We start from the raw sequence: 21,761 nt of genomic DNA, 5'->3' as shown, positions 1-21,761 counted from the left end.
TGTTCACTGTGATGTAATGTTGAAAACAAGCCAATAGCTATTCCCAAACTGTCATTGCTATCTTTCTGGTCACAGAATGTCCACACTTTCAACCCAATGTTCAGACCTAGTCGTCTCAAACACATTGTTACCTTGAGCCAAACTAATGTTAATCTTGAAGTACAAGCAGTAACTAATCAACTACAAAAAGCACGTTTTCCAGAATGCTTGTTGAATTGTCTAGAATGGATGGAGGGCATCATGGAATCTTATCTGCTCCCTTATTATCCGTTTTTGACATTTTCTCTTCACTTCATGGTAAACCAAATAAAAAACAGTAACGTTTTCTAAATTCAAGAACTGAGTCTATAAGAAAATTATTATTATTAGGATTCCTCCGTAAGGAGGAAACCTATTGTTATTGGTGGTTTTATTATTTGTAATTCTTGTACCATGGGAGTCAATGGCAGCCCCTAGACCCCATCGACAACTTTTTGTGAAATTTGGCACACTCATTAAGGACAGTTTCTTCTATACCTACACCAAGTTTCATGTCTCCCATTAGACCACTCTAGCGCCACCAATGGGTCAAAGTTGGACTTGTGTTTACACACGCAACTTTTGAACCGTATGACTCATTTTCAAAAATGAGGTACCATTGGATTCCCTGGATCAAGCCGAGTTCAACGCACACCATGGCGTTAATTTCCGGTTATATAGATTTCCCGCCATTTCCGGTTTTATCAAAAACCTTTGAAAGCCTACTCCTCCTACAATTTTTGTCATATCTTCTTCAAAATCACCAGAGATGATCTTCAGACCAAGCCTCACAAAAGTTATCAAAGGAATTTTGATCCTCATAACCGTCTGTCCGGTACAGCCAATCAAATTCATCAGAAAAGCCGCAAAACAGGATGTGAAGTCATGTCTCAGCAAATCTTTGAGATATCAACACTAAACTTGGTAGATCGGAGGAAGACACTACAACATGTTACCATGTGCAAAGGCAAATTCATATCTCAAAAAATGATTGATATAAAGCAAATTGAACTTATCGCTAACGCTAAAATTATGCTTTACACATCAGCCATTCAAAAACTGATACTCTGATTCAATCACAAGTTCATATGAAAACTCTTGAGAATGTTCATAACACAAATCTGTGAAAAAGTTGACTGTAAGATGAAAGGTCGATTTTTGGTGAATATTTGAAACATGCTTGCTTGGCTAATTTCTAGGCAAATTTCCAATGAATGTCTCCCCTGCTCCTCCCGGCGCGTGCTCCAAAATCGCACACACACTCAGCCTTCCCTTGACACACGCGCGGCCAAGACGCACACGCAACATTTCAGGAGAGTGTGGGCTGACCAAGCCCCCACTCATTCCTTGGTATTTAGCAAAGAGCCCATGTGGCTCTTGATGGTATTGCATTTCCGATTTTGTATGCAATGGTAAAAAGGTCTCAAATCCTGAAACATTGATAGTGTAGGCCGAGAAACACTTTAACAAAAGCCCATGTGGATCTTGTTGGTATTGCATTTCCGATTTTGTATGCAATGGTAAAAAGTTATAAAAATCCTGAAACATTGATAGTATAGACCAAGAGTAACTACCACACCACAAATGGCCCACCATTAACCATAGGTGGCACTACAGGCCATGCCCAAAAGCACAAAGATACAAGGCTTTCTGGAATGGATAGGCTCACCAAGCCCCCTCCCTTCACTTATTGGCTTGAAAAAAAGGCCCATGTGGATCTTGATGGTATTGCATTTCCGATTTTGTATGCAATGGTAAAAAGGTCTCAAAATCCTGAAACATAGATAGTATAGGCAAAGAAACACTTTAACAAAAAACCCATGTGGATCTTGTTGGTATTGCTTTTCCGATTTTGTATGCAATGGTAAAAAGTTAAAAACATCCTGAAACATTGATAGTATAGGCCAAGAGTAACTACCACACCACAAATGGCCCACCATTACCAATAGGTGTCGCTACAGGCCATGCCCTAAAGCACAAAGCACTTCACTTCTTGTGAAGATTAAAGCACTTCACTTCTTGGCTTGAAATAAAGGCCCTTGTGGATCTTGATGTTATTGCATTTCAGATTTGGTATCCCATTGGAAATTCTGCAGCATTGATTTTTCTATACAGTTACAATTTGTCAAAAATAAAATCCTGACACATTGACAGTACAGGCCAAGAGTAACTACCACACTTTACCCAAAGCCCATGTGGATCCTGTTGGTATTGCATTTCCGATTTTATATGCAATGGTAAAAAGTTTTTAAAATCCTGAAACATTAATAGTATAGGCCAAGAGTAACTACCACACCACAAATGGCCCACCATTACCCATAGGTGGCGCTACAGGCCACGCCTTAATGCATAAAGATACAAGGCTTTCTGGAATGGATAAGCTCACCAAGCCCCCTTCCTTCACTTACTGGCTTGAAATAAAGGCCCTTGTGGATCTTGATGGTATTGCATTTCAGATTTGGTATGCCATTGGTAATTCTGCAGCATACATTTTTCTATACAGTTACAATTTGTCAAAAATAAACATTTTTCAATGGTTCGCAGTGTTCGGAGGAATCCGCCATTACTGCTTGCAGTTATATTTATTATTATTATTATTATGTTGTGGGTAGAAAGAAATCGACATACACAGCTCTACCTACTGGCCAATTGAAAAATACACTGAGTAATATAACTTGCATTATTATATCATTTAGTTAAGGCTATGTCATTTTCTATTCACTTCATGGCGAACACAATGTTTTACAGTAACGTATTTCTAAATGTAAGAGTATGACAAACTGTTTCGACAATTAACAATAGATAAGAGAAGTCGTTCTAACAAATCAACTTCACACTACATTGCACGTTCTTTGGTCCTGAGCAATAGCCTACTGACGAATTTCAACTTCATACAATGCCTGTTTCTCGTGATAATACAGCCATAGACTCACAGACGGACAGAGATTCCTGCCTTTATAGTTAGATTAGATAGTACAATAGCATTGTGAACCTCCCATTTTTTCTCTCTTTCAAAACAGAAACACAACACACACTTTTTTTCATAGAACTCTGTTGGTGCTGACCTCACACGGCTTTCCTCTGGTCGCAGTGCGCAGGTGCCACCAAAATCAGAATGAGAATGTTGAGCAAAACGAACTAGAACGGGAGCACACATAGATTGACGTTATTTATTGAACGAACAGTCAAATATTGAAATATTAACGTACCTTTCTAAAAGATCAAATTAGTTCAACCATGACGGAGCCTCAGGCGGCGCTGTTACTTAGAAGACAGCTAGCAGGTAATATGTTACTGGTGGTGGCTAACGTGCGCTAACTATTTAGCTAGCTAGCTCATTAGCCTCACTAGCCAACAGGCCGAAAGTGGATGCAAACTAGCGTAGCTAGCGAGCAACCTTTAGCCTAGCTGGTAGAGCGTAGGTTCAACCGGAGCTAACGCTACAAAGCCAACGTGGATCAGTCTAGTCACTGGATTGAAAGTCTGAAACAATGGACAACACACTTTTTGACAGGCACATGTTAGTGATTTACAATATCGTCTATTAAATTGTGTGTATTTAGTGCTACGCTATATTGAAATAATTGATTTAATGCGGCTTAGTACATATGGAACGTCTTGTGAATGTCGTTGCCAGCTTGGTAGCTAGGCTAACAATAAGCGTAGTTAGCTACGCAAGTGCTATCACTTCCAGTGAATAGTCGAATACACGTTCCACATTGTGCGACCTAGCTCTTCTTACTACCTTGATAGCTAATTAGCTACCTTTTCACACTCGATGTTAGCTGGGTAGACATCTAGCTTTAGTGTCACTAGAGTATTAGTCCGTTTCATTTCTGTGATTTGCTTTGAAACTGGCCACAGCTATCAACGTGTGGGGGTATTTGTTGTGGATTGGCTAACTAACGATGAAGTTGTATTATTCAAACGAATGTTGGCTAGTTAATCAGACACACATGAACTAGTGGCTGGTCATTTAGCTAGACAGTTAGCTAAAATGGTGGCGTACAGTACCAAAAGGAGGTTAAATAATGCCTATGGCAGATTGTTTGGTTCGCTTCTCTTTTGTTAGGTCTATTTTTTATGGCTAAAAATATAACTTGCTGTATAAGGGTACGCTTTCTAACTCTCATTTAGCTGTCACGTCAAGCCCAATAGCTAACTAGATTTATCAGCTGGTCTGCAGTGTATATTGGTCAACAAATGCAATGCCAGACCTTTCTAGTTAACATTTACCCTCACTAAACTGATAGCTAAAAGTGACACTAAAAGATTCAACACTCTTGTAATTATCTATCCAAATTATGTAGATACAGTAGCAGTTTGATACAATTTCTTTCTTTGTTAAAGAGCAGAGGAGAATATAAACTGAGAAGGCATAGCTTGTCTCTTAATAGGCAATTGCCAGGTATTGATTCACATATTTTTTTTATTTACCCAACTCTGTTTCAAATGGTTCATCGTTTTTTATTGTAGGCATACACTTTTGACAAATGACTGAGCTAGTCTGCTGCAGTGTGATGTAGATACGATGCCCAAGTTCTTTGGGGGGAAACATGACAACCCATGTGGCGGTAGCAACTGTTCACTGTAGTCACTGCAGGACTCTAGTGTTGTGCAGTGTAATGAGATGAGGTATTTACACCAACTTCAGACACCTCTCACTTGCTGACCTGCCCAGTATAGTGACCCCTTGCCACAGTAAGAGTGACTCAGTCATTATGAAATCCAATCGTAGTCAATTTAGTCATTACCATAAGTGTGTATCTAAATAGCTGTTTATTAGTAGTATATTGATACATTTACTGCTTTAAAGTTGAATTTGGCCAGATCAAGTTAAAGTTACCAGGAGTACCAGGCTTAAAAACATGAAAGAAATGTGTTAATGCACCTTGCTTGCACATGTAATCTGTGATTAACAGTCTTCCAATATCCCAGACAAATTTGTCAATGCCCTAATACAAGGCTATTCATGTTTGGTATTATAGTGTATAAGCACAGTCTCACATTTTTTCCACTCGCGTTTTAGTTGATTTCACAGGAACACACATTTGTGCTGATCGTCAACTGGCCCAGTGGCCTGGAGAATTGCACAAAACAGCACATAGGCTCCAGGCAGATTAAATCATTAAAGGGTCAATAGATTTATAGGCCAATACCTTAAGAAGTGAACATGCCAACAATAATAGCAAAGTAATAGCAAGCAGGTCATTCAAATTGGGCAAGATTATCAGTGAGACAAGAAACATGATGTGCTGTCCTGAAGTTAATATGTAAGATATCTTTTCTCTTGTTTCCAGAGCTGAATAAAAACCCTGTGGAGGGATTCTCAGCAGGCCTGATAGACGATAATGACCTCTACAGATGGGAAGTCTTAATCATCGGCCCCCCAGATACATTATAGTAAGTGTGACAGTTTGGTTCCTGTTGTAGGGCATGGATATGACCTTGCTTATTTGGCTATCACAGTGATTCACACAACTACTGATGATTTAACTTTGTATGTTTACAGCGAAGGTGGTGTGTTTAAAGCCCATCTTACATTTCCCAAAGATTACCCCCTCAGGCCACCTAAAATGAAATTCATCACCGATATATGGCACCCAAATGGTGAGTGGAAGTGTACTGCAATAAGTGTCACGTTTTTCTAAAGGTGCTATTTAAAAATACACATGATTAAATCGAATTTTTCTTTTGCCATCTTGTTTCTAGTGGACAAGAACGGTGACGTATGTATTTCTATTTTGCACGAGCCTGGGGAGGATAAGTATGGCTATGAGAAGCCAGAGGAGCGCTGGCTACCCATCCACACAGTGGAAACCATCATGATTAGTGTCATCTCCATGCTGGCAGACCCAAATGGGGATTCGCCCGCCAATGTGGATGCTGCGGTAAGATTCATGTCACCTGATCCACATCTGTCACCTGATGATCATGCCCTGAACATGGATTGAGATATGGGAGACTGAAAATGCATCCCTTGCATCCCTGTTTCTGTCTACAGAAAGAGTGGAGGGAAGATAGACATGGTGAATTCAAAAGGAAAGTTGCCCGATGTGTAAGAAAGAGCCAAGAGACTGCCTTCGAGTGAAATCACCAAGCGACATCTAGCTTTTTTTCAGGGTAAGTGTACTGGACTTTTGTACTTCTCTTTTACAAGGTCTGGGTCTTGTGATTTTTTTTTTTAGGTCTCGAGTTTGTAGTGCTTTTTTATGGTCTGGTGAAAAGGTTTTGCAGAACCATTCGCTGAAGTATCCTCATATAATTTTCTTGTCTTCCGCAGGTCTCCAATTGAGAAACAATGTGGCACTGTTTCCTGCACTCTACCACCCTATTGCCAGGCTCGTCATCATCGACTTTGGCAAAAATAGGCTGGCTACAATAGGCTGCAATAGAACATAACTGCTATTACAGAAGCTGACAGACAACCTCCAAGCAAGTGCCAACTCGAAAACAACAAAAGATGATAAAGCATTTTTTGACGTCTATGAACTGCTACAACCTTCAGGAAGATATTGTAAAGACCTGTATATAGCACAGACAAAACCTGATAATATATAAACTGTTCCTATCCATCTAGCAAGTCACTTAGTACCAAATAAATAGCGCTTGTGTAGTTAGAATTTAAATCCTGTAAATTCTTGAAGTCTTAGTCCACTTTCCCTTGAGCATCCACTCTAGTATGTGTTAGTTCTGTTACAGGTTATGACAGGAGGGCATGTAGAAAGCTGAACAGTTAGATTGTGATGTTACATGATTCCACTATTGGAAAGATGCATCGATTCAAGAATGAACAGTGTCACATGTTTATGGTGTTTTTTTGGGGGGGGTCACTGGGCTGCATCATAACACATAGCATGCTTGGGTTCCATCTCACTCTCAGCACTGCAGGTAAAGTCACCATTGAACTAGGATGTGTGTGTGTGTATGTTTTTGTTTAGGTTTGCAACAGGCTAAATAGCCTTTGAAAAAGGGACATACCTATTACTTGTTATGCATGAATTGTTTTTAATTTGTATTTTTTCGAAAGTGCCTCTCCTATTAAATTGCTTGGTAATTGCACCCTACATTGAAGAGTTAGTGTCAGAAAAGTTGTGCAACACAACATGCACTTGTGTGAAGTATTTTTTCAAACCTTTTCACAAGGATGATGTGTGATTAGAACAAAGGTACCAATTTGGTGTAGCAATAACTCCCCAGATTGTGAACTGTCTTATTTTTGAGTTTTGGTTGAAATAAGGTTTGTTTTTCCAATATACACCTTGTGGAAGATTATTTTAGCAGGGCTTGGTTTCCTTTGTGTGGTATCTTAAGTAGGAATTGTGCATGCTTTAATGTTTTGTGAAGTTTGTTTCAAGTTTTTGGTTCAAGTATGAGTGTGTGCGTGCACGTGTGTTTGTGTGTGCACGCCCTTTATTCCTCACCCTACCCTCTCAACTATTTGCTTTATTTTATTCTGGCTCACTGATATGGTGTACTGCAGTTTACTTGCCTAATGTACAAAGACGAAATACTGATGTATATTTTTCATGTTATAAAATTGTCACCTGTAGTGAGTTCTTCTAAAATATGATTTTCTTTTTTCAATATTTGTGGGTTTTTCATTCATATAGATTGAAGTAAAGCAAACATTCAATGTAAAACACATCGTTCACATTCCACATGCTGTCAGGTAAACATGGCACTGCAAATTATTCCAAGTATTTGTTCTATAGCTAATTTACTTGAAGTGTTGGGAGTGCATGATCTTTTACAAATGGTGGGAAACTTCTCTTCTTAGGTAAGTTAATGCTATGTTATAGTTATTCTCCCAAACACATACATGACTCAGTACTGAGGGATGGGTTTCTGGACGTAATGTACTGCCAAGAGCCAACTCCATATACAGTAGAAAATAACCACTTAAAATCCTTCCAGTTAACTTCAGAATATGTCTGTCACTCCTGTAAGCAATTTCTTATGTCAGATGAAATAACCAATAGAACTTGATTTAACAATGATATTGAAACAGTCCATTCAATTAACCCCCCACTCCCCCCCCCCCCCCCCCCCCCCACAGTGAGATTTGTTGGAGGCCACAGCACTTAAAATTGTTTGACAAAGCATAGATCAGGGAAAATTAGGACGACTGCTACAATGTCACAAAATTTTAAACGTACCCACCTACTGTGATCTTACCATCTCGCGAGAGAAAAGTATTAAGCCACGGAACCAACATGGCGGAAGGTATGATACAGATTTCTTGTCTATTTACACGCCCTTTCTTTATTTGTCGCTTGCTTAATCGCTTACCGAAGTCTTAAAACATATAGTCAAATTAGATTTTATATGAATGCAAAAAATCATAACTGCTCGTTTTTCGTCGAGTCACCTCTTACTATGAATGCTCGTGTGAAGCTAGTAGTAGCTAGGTTTGCTTGCAGCTAGTAGTATTTGGGTTTCTTGTGTGCGAGCCAGGCGAGCGGCAACGTTGTTTGGATATTTGTTGTGTTTCGATGGGTGAAACCCCCGCTTGGTGCTAACAAATTAGCGTACAAATCAGCTTGGATCTTCCGAGTTGGTCAACCCGCTGTCAGCTTGTGTAGTAGTGCTAGCCAACCCCAGCCTGTTGGGTGTGACTCAAACATCGGATGAGTGGTGGCCCCGACTCCATAGACCCTACAACTGATGCCAACTATAATAGAGTATAATATAGAATAGACATAGAATAGTATGTCTGTTGTAGTCATGTATATATTTCCACACGGGCGTTTATCCAGCTGTTTACCTATTGAAATGGTATTGAGCTACACCGTCAGAGTGGTACCGTACTTTCTTATGCAAAGTTTTAAAACCATGTTTAAATGCTTAGCAAGTTATTTTCAGTTGTTCAGCTGACGTGTTCTGAGAATATAATAATATAAACATAAGAAATGATTGTGAAATAATGTGGCTCATGGGAAGGAATGCAGTGGGACATAAGTTTCGTTACTGTTATGTGCAGACACTTGCTTGAATATTTTTGGGCAGCATTTATCTCGCTGTTCAGCAGTGTGCCCTTCCTGTGTTGCGTTAGTCAGGTGATGGTGGGGGCTGGCCTCCCTCTCCCCATGACTTGACCAGCCATGTTTAACACACTGAGTTAGGGAGGGAAAAGCAATGTGCCTTCTCAGCATTTTTCCTGTCCTGAAACTTGCAGGAAGGGGAAGGAAACTTAAATGTGCCTTACAAGACATCCCGCATTCAGGAAACCACTTCAATGTCTGCCAAAACTCGAAGTTCTTGAATGTTAAAGCTATTTCACTGCCCTGCAGTGTGGTGTAGGCGAACTTCCCACAATGGAATGCGTAAAATGCACCCAGATAGTTTTCTCAACTTGCTTCATTTCTCACCCCCTGTTGTGTACTTCCCCCCCCCCCCCCCCCCCCCCCCCCCCCGCCGCTTGACAGAGGAGGTGGCCAAGCTGCAGAAGCACCTGGCTCTGCTCAGGCAGGAGTACGTCAAGATGCAGCAGAAGCTAGCGGACACAGACAGGCGCTGCGCTGTGCTGGCCGCTCAGGCCCCCGGCCATGGCTCCGCCAACTGCGCGGCCGGTGACACGTTCATCAGCCGCCTGCTCGACATTGTGGCCGAGCTGTACCAGCAGGAGCAGTACAGGTGAGGGAGCGCGGGGGGAGGGGAGGGGGTAAGCGGCAATTCAGAAATGATGCGGGCAGTGCTGTTGCCATGGCTACGCACAGAAGAAGAAGACATGCAGGTTTCTCCTGCAGTTAATGTGTACGCCCAATGGCCTCACCCTGTCTTGAGGTTTCCGTGCCAATTATAACACGCTTATCTGCATTGTTCAGTTGCAGGTGTGTTTTTGGAGAGAGAAAAAATGGTCGTGTTATTTGGATCCAACTGTTCACCACGATGTTTGCTGTTGTGTTTTACAGTGATCTGAAGATCAGAGTTGGGGAGCTGAATCTCTGTGCTCATAAGTTTGTGCTGGCTGCTCGCAGTGATGCCTGGAGCCTGGCCAACCTGGCTTCCACCTCAGAACTGGATCTGTCCGGTACAAAACCCTGCTCTCTCTACACAGTATGGAACAGACAGTTAGGGTACACGCACACAACTGCTCTCCTGGAAATCTTGTATCATAGCAGTTCATGCATGATTACCAAAACCAACCAAAATGTGCATATTTCATATGCGTGCACGTTATTAACGCTCACTCACGTGGGGGGTCTCCAGATGCCAAGCCGGAGGTCGCCTTGGCGATGCTGCGCTGGGCGTACACCGACGAGCTGGCGCTCAGCGAGGACGACGCCTTCCTGATCGACCTGATGAAACTGTCCAACCGCTTCCACCTGCAGCTGCTCCGAGAGAGGTGGGCCCTGACTCCATGTTGTCTGTCTCTGCTAACCCTAGGGTGCACCCAACCCCGAAGGGCCCTCTCTGTAATATTCCTCTCTATCCTCAAATCGATGGCGCCGACTATGTTCCATGACCCCCCCCCCCCCCCCCAGCTGCCAGGTATTGACCCAGGCTTGCCCGTATAGTTGTAGATTTGGGATGGCTTTGGTTTCTCTCGCACAGGTGTGAGAAAGGGGTGATGTCGTCGGTGAACGTGAGGAACTGCATCCGCTTCTACCAGACGGCCGAGGAGCTTGACGCCACCACCCTGATGAACTACTGTGGGGAGATCATCGCCAGCCACTGGGTGAGTCTCTCTCCTCTGGTCAGCACATTCCAGACTGACGGAACCATCCGGGGAAAAATCGATAGGCTGTCGGGGCCCCATCCAGACCCCAGGAACTGTGGAGCGGTGTTATGAAAGCGATGCGTCATCAGGCCTATATTCCAACTGGGCTGTAGTATTGATTCATCTCCAGGTCCCATCTGAAGCATGTGTTTAGTGCATGAGTCAAGAGCGCTGTTTTACCAAGTTAATGCTGAGCGTATTAACAGTTGGGTCTTAATGCCTGACTATGAACAGTCATTTTCATGTGAAGTCATCTCTGCTGCAGCAGTGGTTTCATACGGGGAAACGGCCGTGCTGTAAGCCTAGTCTCATTCGCCTCTCTCTTCGTTGACCTTAAAGCTTGTTGCTTTTACGATGTCATAAATCTGCCACAGCCAGAACCCAATCATTTCTCAAGGTTAGGTTTAGAACGGGACGGTTGAAATGGCTTTTCACCTGCTACCTGACTGCCTGTTAGTGGTAGCTATAGCTTTATCACTCTTTGCCTTCCTTCAACTTTTATTATTTTCCTTTTTATTACATTCACCTGACTTTTAAGTGGTTTCGAGGTCTGATTAAGACCCGAATGGAATTGAGCACCTTTCACACATCTTATTATGGAAACTATTGATAAAGGATTGGAATGATGAATGCGATGTCCCAGAGTTCCAGTGTCATGACATGAGGGCTGAGATTGTACTCGTCTCGATTCCTCTCTGCAGGACGACCTGAGGAAAGAAGACTTCAGCACCATGAGTGCTCAGCTCCTCTACAAGATGATCAAGTCCAAAACAGAGTTCCCTCTTCACAAAGCCATTAAAGTGGAGAGGGAAGATGTGGTCTTTCTCTACCTCATCGAGATGGACTCTGAGGTGAGATCCACACACTGACGGAATTCACCTCAATCCTCAATAGCCTGACATTTTAACGGCATGTTAACTAACTCAAATTCATTTGATCTTGAATTCTCCACACCCCAGCTGCCTGGAAAGCTGAATGAATTGGACAACAATGGAGACCTGGCCCTGGACCTAGCCCTTTCTCGGAAACTCGAGAGCATTGCCACCACGCTGGTCAACAACAAGGCCGATGTGGACATGGTGGACCAAAGTGGCTGGAGCCTGCTCCACAAAGCCATCCAAAGAGGTAGGGGGCGCTGTGAATGTCCCAAGGGTACCGTGTGCATTACCTGACATCCTGGTGGAAACTCGAAGCGTCAGCCCGAACGAGAACCCCGTCTCATTCTCTCTTTCACTCCTGCTACCCCCAGGCGATGAGTTTGCCTCCACCTTCCTAATCCGCCACTCGGCCCAGGTGAACGCAGCCACGGTGGGGGCGGTGGAGACGCCCCTGCACCTGGTGTGCTCCTTCAGCCCCAAGAAGCACTCTGGGGAGGTCATGAGCGGCATGGCCCGCATTGCAGAGGCCCTGCTGAAAACAGGAGCCAACCCCAACATGCAGAACAGCAAGGGCAGGTGGGTGGGCAGGGCCCTTCGCCCTGGTCCAAAGGGACAGCTGTGTGTGTGGAAATGTTCAAACCAAGTCTTTCTTGGAGAGAGTCCTAACGTGATGTTTATCTTTTCATCCTGCAGAACCCCCTTGCATGAAGCTGTTGTGTCGGGCAATGACCAAGTGTTCAACCAGCTCCTCCAGTGCAAGCAGTGAGTCTAACAAACGACGCAAAAATCGGACCCGATCCTAGCGCTTGGTCCTTTTGCGAACCCCCCCCCCCCTCACCTACCCCTCCCTCGACCCCTCCCCCTTGTCTCTCCCAGGCTGGACCTGGAGCTGAAGGACCACGAGGGCAGCACGGCTCTGTGGCTGGCCCTGCAGTACATCACCGTGGCCTCCGACCCCTCCGTCAACCCCTTCGAGGACCACGCTCCCGTGGAGAACGGCACGTCGTTCGACGAGAACAGCTTCGCCTCGCGGCTCATCCCGCGGGGCAGCGACCCGGACGCCCCAGACACCGCCACAGGTGCTGACCACATGACCACGCACTCCCCAGAGGAAAATAAATAAACAGGACTGTTTTCAATATTAGTTTGGGTTCTCATCCTGTCCCCCCCATCCTGTCTCCTCCCCCCCCCCCCCCCCCCCCAGGGAGCTGTCTCCTGCAGAGAGCCGCAGGAGCGGGCAGCGAGGCCGCCGCCCTCTTCCTGGCCACGCACGGGGCGAAGGTCAACCACGCCAACAAATGGGTGCGTTCCACCTCGCCGGCTAGCCCCGCTGCTGGGCTGGACTGCAGTCAGACTGCGAGTCGTTGCACGTCCCCCAGACCTCACCCTCCGCAGGGCCAGCCCCACTGCAGCACAGGCTGGACTGCAGTGCCCGCTGCTCTGGCCTTATGCAAAGTTTTTGAATATAAATAATACATGGTAATAGCTTCCATTAGGTCTAATGACTTTGTCGTTCCATGTCTCCTTTTCCCTTCTCTCCGTCTCTCTCTCTGTCTCTGTGTCTCTCTCACTGTCTCTATCTCTGTGTCTCTCTCTCTCTGTCTCTGTGTCTGTCTCTCGTCTGTCTGTCTGTGGTGCAGGGGGAGACCCCCCTCCACACTGCCTGTCGCTGCGGGCTGGCAGGCCTGACGGCGGAGCTGCTCCAGCAGGGGGCCAACCCCAACCTGCAGACCCACAAGTCCCTCCCCGAGGACGAGCTCCCGGGCCGGGCCCAGGGCCTGTCCCTGCAGAGCCCCCTCCACATGGCCATCGCCCACAACCACGCCGACGTGGTGTCAGTCATCCTGGAGCAGAAAGGTGGGCCCGCTCGGCCTGTCAGGACCCTCGGGTCAGCCGGGTCTACTTTCGGCATCGGAACGACGCGTGTTGATGTGTTTTAAGGGGGGGGGAAGGGGTTCATCCCAAACCGTTTTTTGATCATGCCGTTTGTGGTTATGTCCCAGCCAATGCGCTTCACGCCACCAACAACCTCCAGATCATCCCTGACTTCAGCCTTAAAGACTCCATGGACCAGACCGTGCTGGGCCTGGCCCTCTGGACCGGTAGGCTGAGGACGCATCTCCACACCCTCTCATCCACAACACACACACTATCCAGGGACTTAGATTTATTTTATATTACGGGAAAAATGGAGCTAATCCTTCTTAGTTTTTACGAGCTGACGGCGTCTCGTGTGCCGTGTGTGTCGTCAGGGATGCACACCATCGCAGCCCAGCTGCTCGGCTCCGGGGCGGCCATCAACGACACCATGTCCTCCGGCCACACCCTGCTGCACATGGCCATCCAGAGACAGGACAGCAGGAGCGCCCTCTTCCTCCTGGAGCACCAGGCCGACATCAACGTCAGGTAGGCCCGAAACGACATGCTGGGGGTGGGGTGGGGGGAACCACAGGACTACCCTGGACGATGGAGGAGGGGGAGGGTGTCCTGACGCGTGGTCGTCTCGCTCCTCCAGGACCCAGGAGGGCCAGACGGCGCTGCAGCTGGCCATCAGCAGCCAGCTCCCCCTGGTGGTGGACGCCATCTGCACTCGGGGGGCGGACATGTCCGTGGTGGACGAGAAGGGCGACCCCCCTCTATGGCTCGCTCTGGAGAAGGGCCTGGAAGACATCGCCTCCACGCTGGTGAGACACACACACACACAGTTTGAGTCGGGGTACAGCTCGTGCTGGGGTGTGACAAGTCACAGAGGTGACCCCTCTCTCTCTCTCTCTCTCTCTCTTCCATCTCCCTGAGTTTGGTGTCTCTCGTCCCCGGTAGGTGCGCCACGGCTGCGACGCCACCTGTTGGAGCTCGGGGCCGTCGGGCTGCAAGCAGACGCTCCTCCACAGGGCCGTGGACGAGAACAACGAGGTCACGGCCTGCTTCCTCATCCGCAGGTGTGCTTGGCAACCCCCTCCCCCAAACAACTAAGCCACACGCCCTTTTAAGTCTCATTGCTCATTTAGTTTTCCGCGCCTACCTCTGCTAGTATACTGGATTAGTAAATGATCGTTATGTTACTCTGTGTGTTTTATGGTGAGGTGAGAGTGTTATTTTTCCGAGGCTGTTAGCCCCTCCCCAGGGTGGTGGACGATCTGGCTCAGAGACACAGCCAGTCATTTCATGCTCAATCATGGTGATCCCTGTCTGACTGTAAGCTGTTAAGGCCTCCAGATTACCTCTGATCTTAAGACCTTGAGACAAACTGGAACTGGAGCAGGGGAGAACCAGGCTTCCTGGTTGCCTGTGTCTCTCTGCGTCCACGTTCTTGTGCCCCTGCAGCATTCTGAAGGGCTAAAACCAACTGAATGTTGTCCAACATTAGCAGTCCTACTAGCCAGGGTCTCTGTTGCGAGCGTTCTGACGGGGCCTGTTGTCTCCCCCTGTCTGCCGTCCCGGCCTCTGCAGCGGCTGTGACGTGAACAGCCCCCGGCAGCCCGGTCCTAACGGGGAGGGGGACGAGGAGGCCCGCGACGGCCAGAGCCCCCTCCACCTGGCAGCCAGCTGGGGCCTGGAGGACGTGGGCCAGTGCCTCTTGGAGTTCGGGGCCAACGTCAACGCACAGGTCCGGGTCCATCTAAACCTCACCTCCTCTTAATCTACCGTGCATGAGAAAGACGTGTCGGGGTGCTGGGGAGAGGGTCCGGTCCAATCACCGACCTCACCTGTGTCTGGCTCCTCCTCCTTTCCCCCAGGACGCGGAGGGACGGGCCCCCATCCACGTTGCCATCAGCAACCAGCACGGCGTCATCATCCAGCTGCTCATCTCCCACCCGGACATCCGTCTGAACGTGCGTGACCGCCAGGGCATGACTCCCTTCGCCTGCGCCATGACGCACAAGAACAACAAGGCTGCAGAGGCCATCCTGAAGAGAGAGCCAGGCGCCGCCGAACAGGTGCACACACACACACACACACTCTCCAGTATACACTGCTCTGTTCTGTTAAGAGCTCACCTCCAGGGCGGTCCAGCCTGCATCACTTCCTCCTTTTCTCTTTGAAGGGGGACAATAAAGGGCGTAACTTCCTCCACGTGGCGGTCCAGAACTCGGACATCGAGAGTGTCCTGTTCCTGATCAGCGTCCAGGCCAACGTCAACTCCAGGGTCCAGGACGCAGCCAAGCTGACCCCCCTCCACCTGGCCGTCCAGGCCGGCTCCGAGATCATCGTCCGCAACCTGGTGGGCAACCCCCAAGCCCTTTGCTCCTGACACATTTACATTTAGTCATTTAGCAGACGCTCTTATCCAGAGCGACTTACAGTAAGTACAGGAACATTCTCCCCGAGGCAAGTAGGGTGAAGTGCCTTGCCCAAGGACACAACGCCATGTGCACTGGCCGGGAATCGAACTGGCAACCTTCTGATTACCAGCCCGATGCTCTGCCCGCTCAGCCACCTGACACGGTCCAGTTTCACCGTCTGCGTTTGTGTTTATGGCAAACGCGATGCCGTCTGACTGGGGTGTGCGTGCGTGTGTGTTTCCACCTAGTTGCTGGCGGGGGCCAAAGTGAACGAGGTGACCAAACACAGGCAGACGGCCCTGCATCTCGCTGCCCAGCAGGACCTGGCCACCATCTGCTCCGTGCTGCTGGAGAACGGCGTGGACTTTGCTGCTCTGGATGAGAACGGCAACAACGGTAGGGCAGCCCCTCCCCCCCCTCCCCCCCCCCCTCCCGTGAGGGCCGTGAGACGCAGCTCCACTCCCCTCTCCTCTGGTCAGGAGCCTCCTCTCACAGTCTCGTCTCCTTGCGTCCTCAGCCCTGCACCTGGCCGTCATGCAGGGCCGCCTTAACAACGTCCGAGCGCTCCTCACCGAGTCCAACATCGACGCCGAGGCTTTCAATCTCAGGTGGGTTTTCTCCCCGCGACACCCCCCTTCCTGTCGGGTGTTCCTGGGGGTGGGGGTGAAGGGGTTCAATAAAGTGATTCGCTGAACATTCGTCTCGCAGGGGTCAGTCGCCGATGCACGTCCTGGGGCATTATGGGAAAGAGAACGCAGCCGCCATCTTTGAGCTGTTCTTGGAGTGTATGCCAGAGTACCCTTTGGACAAACCAGACAATGAAGGAAACACAGGTAGGAGGAGCAGTGTTTTTACAGTATACTGACTGACCGTCGCAGAGGGCTCCGTCTTCTAGCATGGCGCTTTCAATGCACGCATCAACTCCAAATGCATCGAGCGCAAAACAGCAGGATGAGCCTCGTCTCCGTTCTCCCTCAGTGCTCCTGCTGGCCTACATGAAGGGAAACGCCAACCTGTGCCGTGCCATCGTGAGGTCCGGGGCCCGCCTGGGCGGCACCAACAACCAGGGCGTCAACATCTTCAACTACCAAGTAGCGACCAAACAGCTGCTCTTCCGCCTTCTAGGTGAGCTCGACCATCCAGGTGGACTTCTGTCGGTCAGGTGTCATCGTCCTTGTGGATTCCTGTGTGTGCTTTAAGAGCGGTCCTTCTGACCGCTCCTGTTCTGGGTTTCAGATATGTTATCCAAAGAGCCGCCGTGGTGCGATGGGTCCAACTGTTATGAATGTGTTGCCAAGTTTGGAGTCACCACCAGGAAACATCACTGGTAAGTAACTCATGGATCTCATGTCCTACCTCTGAGATTTCTCGTTTTGGTTGTTCTTGTGTACCGATTACAGTACATCTTGTTTCTCTCTCTGTCTCTCTGTCTCTGTCTCTCGCTCTGCAGCCGCCACTGTGGCCGCTTGCTGTGTCACAAGTGCTCCATAAAGGAGATTCCCATCATCAAGTTTGACCTGAACAAGCCTGTGAGGGTCTGCGACATCTGCTTTGACGTGTTGACTCTGGGCGGGGTGTCCTAACGAGCACCTCCGCCCCCCCCCCCTCCCCCCACGTCTCCCCGGACTGGGGGAGGTAGCAGCTGGACAAGCATACAGGAAACAGCCCCTGGACACAGTTACTGACCACAACTTCTGTGCTAATTCCAGTTTATCAAAAAAAAAAGTCTAGCGGGACTTTTAAAGTAGAATTGAAGCATTTATACGTGTCCTTGATCCAAGTAATCATGTGTTGTTGATCATGAAGATTGTGTTTGATCCTCTGGACTGGGCTTTGATGAGAGAGACGGTATTATTTCACCCTGTTATACTTTGGTAGGCGTCTCCAGGAATCGGCTGATGAACATGTAATGATTTCATGTTGAAGGGGAGGTAGGCCCTGGTCAGAACAAATATGATTTGTCCATTAGAAACTCACTGTCTGTTGTCCCTTTCCTCAAATGAACCCTTTACTGCACAGTCCTGATGATGAAGCAGAGAAAGATGTACTTTCCTCTAAGCGTAAAGACTCCTGTGCCCTGGAGGGTTGGGTGACTGTCATTTCTATAGTACTTCTGAATCTCCCATACTGGGCACTGCCTCATGCCTCACTTTTGACTGGATGGCTGATTCAAACAGGGTGGGCTGGGTCTGAAAGATTTTAAGGGACAGGTTGAATTACAAAGGGTTTTTCATGCTACAGATGATTGAATTCCAGTTGATTCTGTGACTAATTTTCATGAAACACTAAACGCTCCCATGTATTCACTCTGTGACAAGGAAGTGAGATTGCTGCACTTAGTGAATTTTCCTCCTGCTAAAAATGTGATTTAGCGATGTGTACCTGATTGAACATGAGCAAAGCTGAGTATATAATCCAAAAGCTTTTGCCCCGTGATCAAAGTCTGATAACTGTGTTATTGTCCCAGTGAATGGGAGAACATGTGTAATCAAAGTACTTTCTATTAGATGGGAGGATGTTAAACGTGAAGCAGAAACTTGATCTTTGTTTACCAATAAGCAAATTAATAATTTTCTATGAAGTGATACCTGTAATGAAATGTCTAGGCATATGCATGTGTAAGGTAATATGTAGTCTATACATTTCATAATTATACCCATGAATTATTTCCCCCGATCAGTCACCAAAGTATACATTCCATGTTGGCCTGTTGTGAGGTCTGTGTCGGGGAGGCATGTGACATGCTCCAATTGGTGTTGCCTCAGGTCAAGCGTTGTCTTGACCGATCGTGTTTTAATGTGTCTTGATTTCAAAGCCTAACAGGTGCACTTTATCAAGATGACATAACGTTTCTGATCATAGGGAGAATGTGGTGTTGGTGTGGTCAGTCAGTGGCCCACACCAGGGGTTGTTCAATTGTACAGATAAATGTATGATATTTTTGACCACTACAACTGTTTTGTACTTAATGCAGTTTGTGCTTTTTTTGTCATGTGACAAACCTAAATCTTGCCTCTGTTAATCTTTTATGCACATTGTTTAATCTTTTATGCACATTGTATTGTATCTGTACGCTCAGATATCTAGCTTGTCTCTTCCTTGCGTATCTTTTTAGAGAAAGGGAGGACGACTTTACATAAAGGTCATCATAAAAAAAAGGATTGTTTTATTTCCATGCAGACGACATGTATTGTACTTTTCAATGGTATAAAAGCAGACCCTGACATCCTAGCAGGTATTAGTGCATACAAAGCCTAGTTGATTTTCAAGTATTTCTTACAACCGCTGACTACATTATGACATGGCATGTAGATCCAAAGGAAGGAAGACAATCTGATCATTTAGCATTTGAGGAATTTCACCTGACTTCAGGTTCAATCCTTTTTACATTGAGGTCCTGTGAATAGTCCCAGTGTCCAGGCCCAGATCAGACTAGCCTCCAGCAGGACATGACTCAGCTTCAGGGGGGCAATCCTGGTACTCTTGGAGGTTGGGGTTTCCTGTTGTGGAGGGCTTTTCCACACACACACAGCGAGAACGGCTGGAGCCAGGAGAGAAAAGCAGCCTTGGGACTCCCACCCAGTCTCTGTGAACTCCACCACTAGAAACACAAGTCAAAAGAAACTTCAATCAGAGCAACAAAAACTATTTTTTGTAATACTTTGATAGCACTGAGACAGGCTAAATCTGGAAGGTGGCTCCCTCCAGAGTACATGCTTCGGTAATCAGAGATGGAGGATATAAATCAGTGGTTAGAATACTAGGTCACAGGTTCAAACCACCACATACTGCATGTTGCTTTGGAAAAAAAGCATCTGCTAATGAATACATGACAATGAAACCCTGCATGTGACAGCCAGGGTCCTGGATCTCTCATTCAGCTTAACTTTCCAGGCCCATGACAATAATAATGATCCCATCTAATAAATAATTCATTTAGTAGATGTTTTTATACTATGCTATGTGCAGGGGGGTTTCAAACATGTGACTTGTTGCACTGCAGTCAACTACCACTGAGCTATATACTTACCTTTTCCTGGAACACCAGACCCTTCCTTCACTAGCAGCACTCCACTCTGAATTGCAGGCTGGGAAGTGTTGGTTCTCAGCCAAGTCCTGGGCCTTGAGTCTCTGCCCCTTTGCCAGGGATGCCTCCACTGCCTTTAAGGCCGCCGTGGGCTGCCCCCCCTCAGTGTAGAACCGACCAATCAGCCTGCCTGAAACACAAGCCACACACATTGGACTTGACATAGCTAGTCATGTTTCCTTAACATATAGTTAGTCCATGGTCATGTTAAAAGCAGTAATGGAGCTTGACCTGATGCTACTCACCTATTGGCTGATAGTCCTTCTGGTAGAAAGCAAGCCAGTCATACAGTGACACCACCTGAGTGGGGGACAGGCTGGTTAGGTCATCTGTCAGCCCGATGTCTGTGAAATCCCCGGTGACAAAGGCAAGAGATCCATCTTTGCCTGGGAGAGAGTGGACAGTGTATGCCTGTGCTATTAGAATGTCACTGCCGGTGTCGTGCCAAGGCACTTATCCCCGCCAGGATTTGTATCCCCTGGTCGTGGGAGCGCGCGTGCAAATTCACCTCTTAAATGGAACAAATAGCAACGTGGAAGACTCAACAGGGTTTTCCATAACAAGGGACTCATTTATCTACATAAATACGTTTATTTGTCTGTTACATCAAGGCGACTTGTGAATTGTTTAATGCGTTTAGTATTGTGGACTAATCTACAGTGTTTTCCAAAGTTCCATATTGCCATGCACCTTAGCTACATAGGCCGACTGACAGGCCTATCAATGTGACTCGACATCACATGCAGGTTTAGGAACAGTATGTTTTCCTTTAATCTAGGCTACCTCCATCTGTCCATTCTCTGCGGGTGTGGTTTGACAAGGATGCCCCGTCTTTGCTAACCCGACCTTCCCTGCCCTCTAACGTGATTTCAGTTTTAATTTAATTTCGTTTAATAAAGCTTTTCAATTAATCGTTTTGTTCACCTGTCAATCATATGAGTTAAAGAGGGGATACACAGTATATCAGGCCGTTTTTTCACCTGATATAATGTGTACCCCCTCCCCTAACATGCAAATGGTCTGTCCTGCCATCATGCGTGTTATTTTCTGTGTTATTTTGGTCACAATGATCAACCTGAGATAATATGGAGATGTCTGCTCTTTTCTAGCAACAGTTACAGAGGGGATGCACATTATATCAGGCCGTTGTTTCACCTGATATAATATATGGGGATACAAATCCTGGCGGGGATAAGTGCCTTGGCACAACACCTGTCCAAATCAAACTGCGATGTGAAGGACGCGGTTTAAAAAAATAAAAATCTCACCAGCAAAGCAATGGTAGCCACCACCGGGTCCGTAGTGCTTTCGCCCCGTGCTTACATCAAACACCTGTCCCAGTATGGCCAGGTAAAGCCCCTTGCTGTCCTCTTCACCGTCATATAACGATAATTCATGTTTGCCAATGAGCCGCAAAGGTGGTTGAGGCATCTCATTGTGGTCTCGTGTAGACCAATTCCACGGCTCCAGATATATTGCTAGGAGTACGGATAAAAAAACTAAAACAAACATTTCATTTACGTAAAGTACAATTCAGTCCGGTGAATATTTCATTGTAGGTGACATTTGAAGCATATGAATGAAATTTGATATTCCCTTCCCCGATTTGTGTTTTTCCGGGTAACCTGTGTGACGTGTGCGCACGCCTGAAATAGTGTAGATTTCCAAATCATCTGTACAAAGCAGGGCGTAGAGGCTGATGCCGAGATTTCATGACGGCTAGAATGACCCAGCAAAGCAAATCGCTAGGTTGTTCAGTGGTAAATCAGTGA

General features: G+C 46.8%; 3 protein-coding genes across 3 annotated transcripts; 2 read left to right on the top strand and 1 right to left on the bottom strand.

Moving 5' to 3' along the window:
* Positions 1-3,091: 3,091 nt before the first annotated feature.
* ube2g1a (ubiquitin-conjugating enzyme E2G 1a (UBC7 homolog, yeast)) lies at positions 3,092-7,605 on the top strand. Its single transcript, XM_084698138.1, has 6 exons — positions 3,092-3,301; positions 5,319-5,421; positions 5,531-5,628; positions 5,731-5,909; positions 6,023-6,141; positions 6,302-7,605. The coding sequence occupies exons 1-5, from the start codon at positions 3,256-3,258 to the stop codon at positions 6,107-6,109; spliced, it is 513 nt and encodes a 170-aa protein (XP_084554264.1). The 5' UTR covers positions 3,092-3,255; the 3' UTR covers positions 6,110-6,141; positions 6,302-7,605.
* A 611-nt stretch (positions 7,606-8,216) lies between these two features.
* ankfy1 (ankyrin repeat and FYVE domain containing 1) lies at positions 8,217-18,909 on the top strand. The gene is made up of 25 exons (XM_084698535.1): positions 8,217-8,244; positions 9,447-9,654; positions 9,933-10,051; positions 10,231-10,366; positions 10,576-10,699; positions 11,443-11,592; positions 11,701-11,866; positions 11,991-12,195; positions 12,313-12,381; positions 12,496-12,698; positions 12,824-12,921; positions 13,260-13,476; positions 13,623-13,721; positions 13,872-14,025; positions 14,135-14,303; positions 14,440-14,558; positions 15,070-15,226; positions 15,357-15,557; positions 15,665-15,841; positions 16,151-16,298; positions 16,420-16,510; positions 16,611-16,735; positions 16,881-17,027; positions 17,139-17,229; positions 17,353-18,909. The coding sequence occupies exons 1-25, from the start codon at positions 8,235-8,237 to the stop codon at positions 17,483-17,485; spliced, it is 3,516 nt and encodes a 1,171-aa protein (XP_084554661.1). The 5' UTR covers positions 8,217-8,234; the 3' UTR covers positions 17,486-18,909.
* Positions 18,910-19,045: 136 nt separating this feature from the next.
* Positions 19,046-21,696, bottom strand: cyb5d2 (cytochrome b5 domain containing 2). Its single transcript, XM_084698536.1, has 4 exons — positions 21,258-21,696; positions 20,235-20,375; positions 19,933-20,119; positions 19,046-19,503 (listed from the first exon to the last, which is right to left on the bottom strand). The coding sequence occupies exons 1-4, from the start codon at positions 21,499-21,501 to the stop codon at positions 19,335-19,337; spliced, it is 741 nt and encodes a 246-aa protein (XP_084554662.1). The 5' UTR covers positions 21,502-21,696; the 3' UTR covers positions 19,046-19,334.
* Positions 21,697-21,761: the final 65 nt, after the last annotated feature.

Source organism: Hypomesus nipponensis, chromosome 5 (genome assembly GCF_054491055.1).
Source record: "Hypomesus nipponensis isolate SF chromosome 5, ASM5449105v1, whole genome shotgun sequence".
Lineage (NCBI taxonomy): Eukaryota > Metazoa > Chordata > Actinopteri > Osmeriformes > Osmeridae > Hypomesus > Hypomesus nipponensis.
The sequence above is the reverse complement of the archived record's forward strand: the minus strand, read 5'-3'. Positions and strand labels throughout refer to the sequence as shown.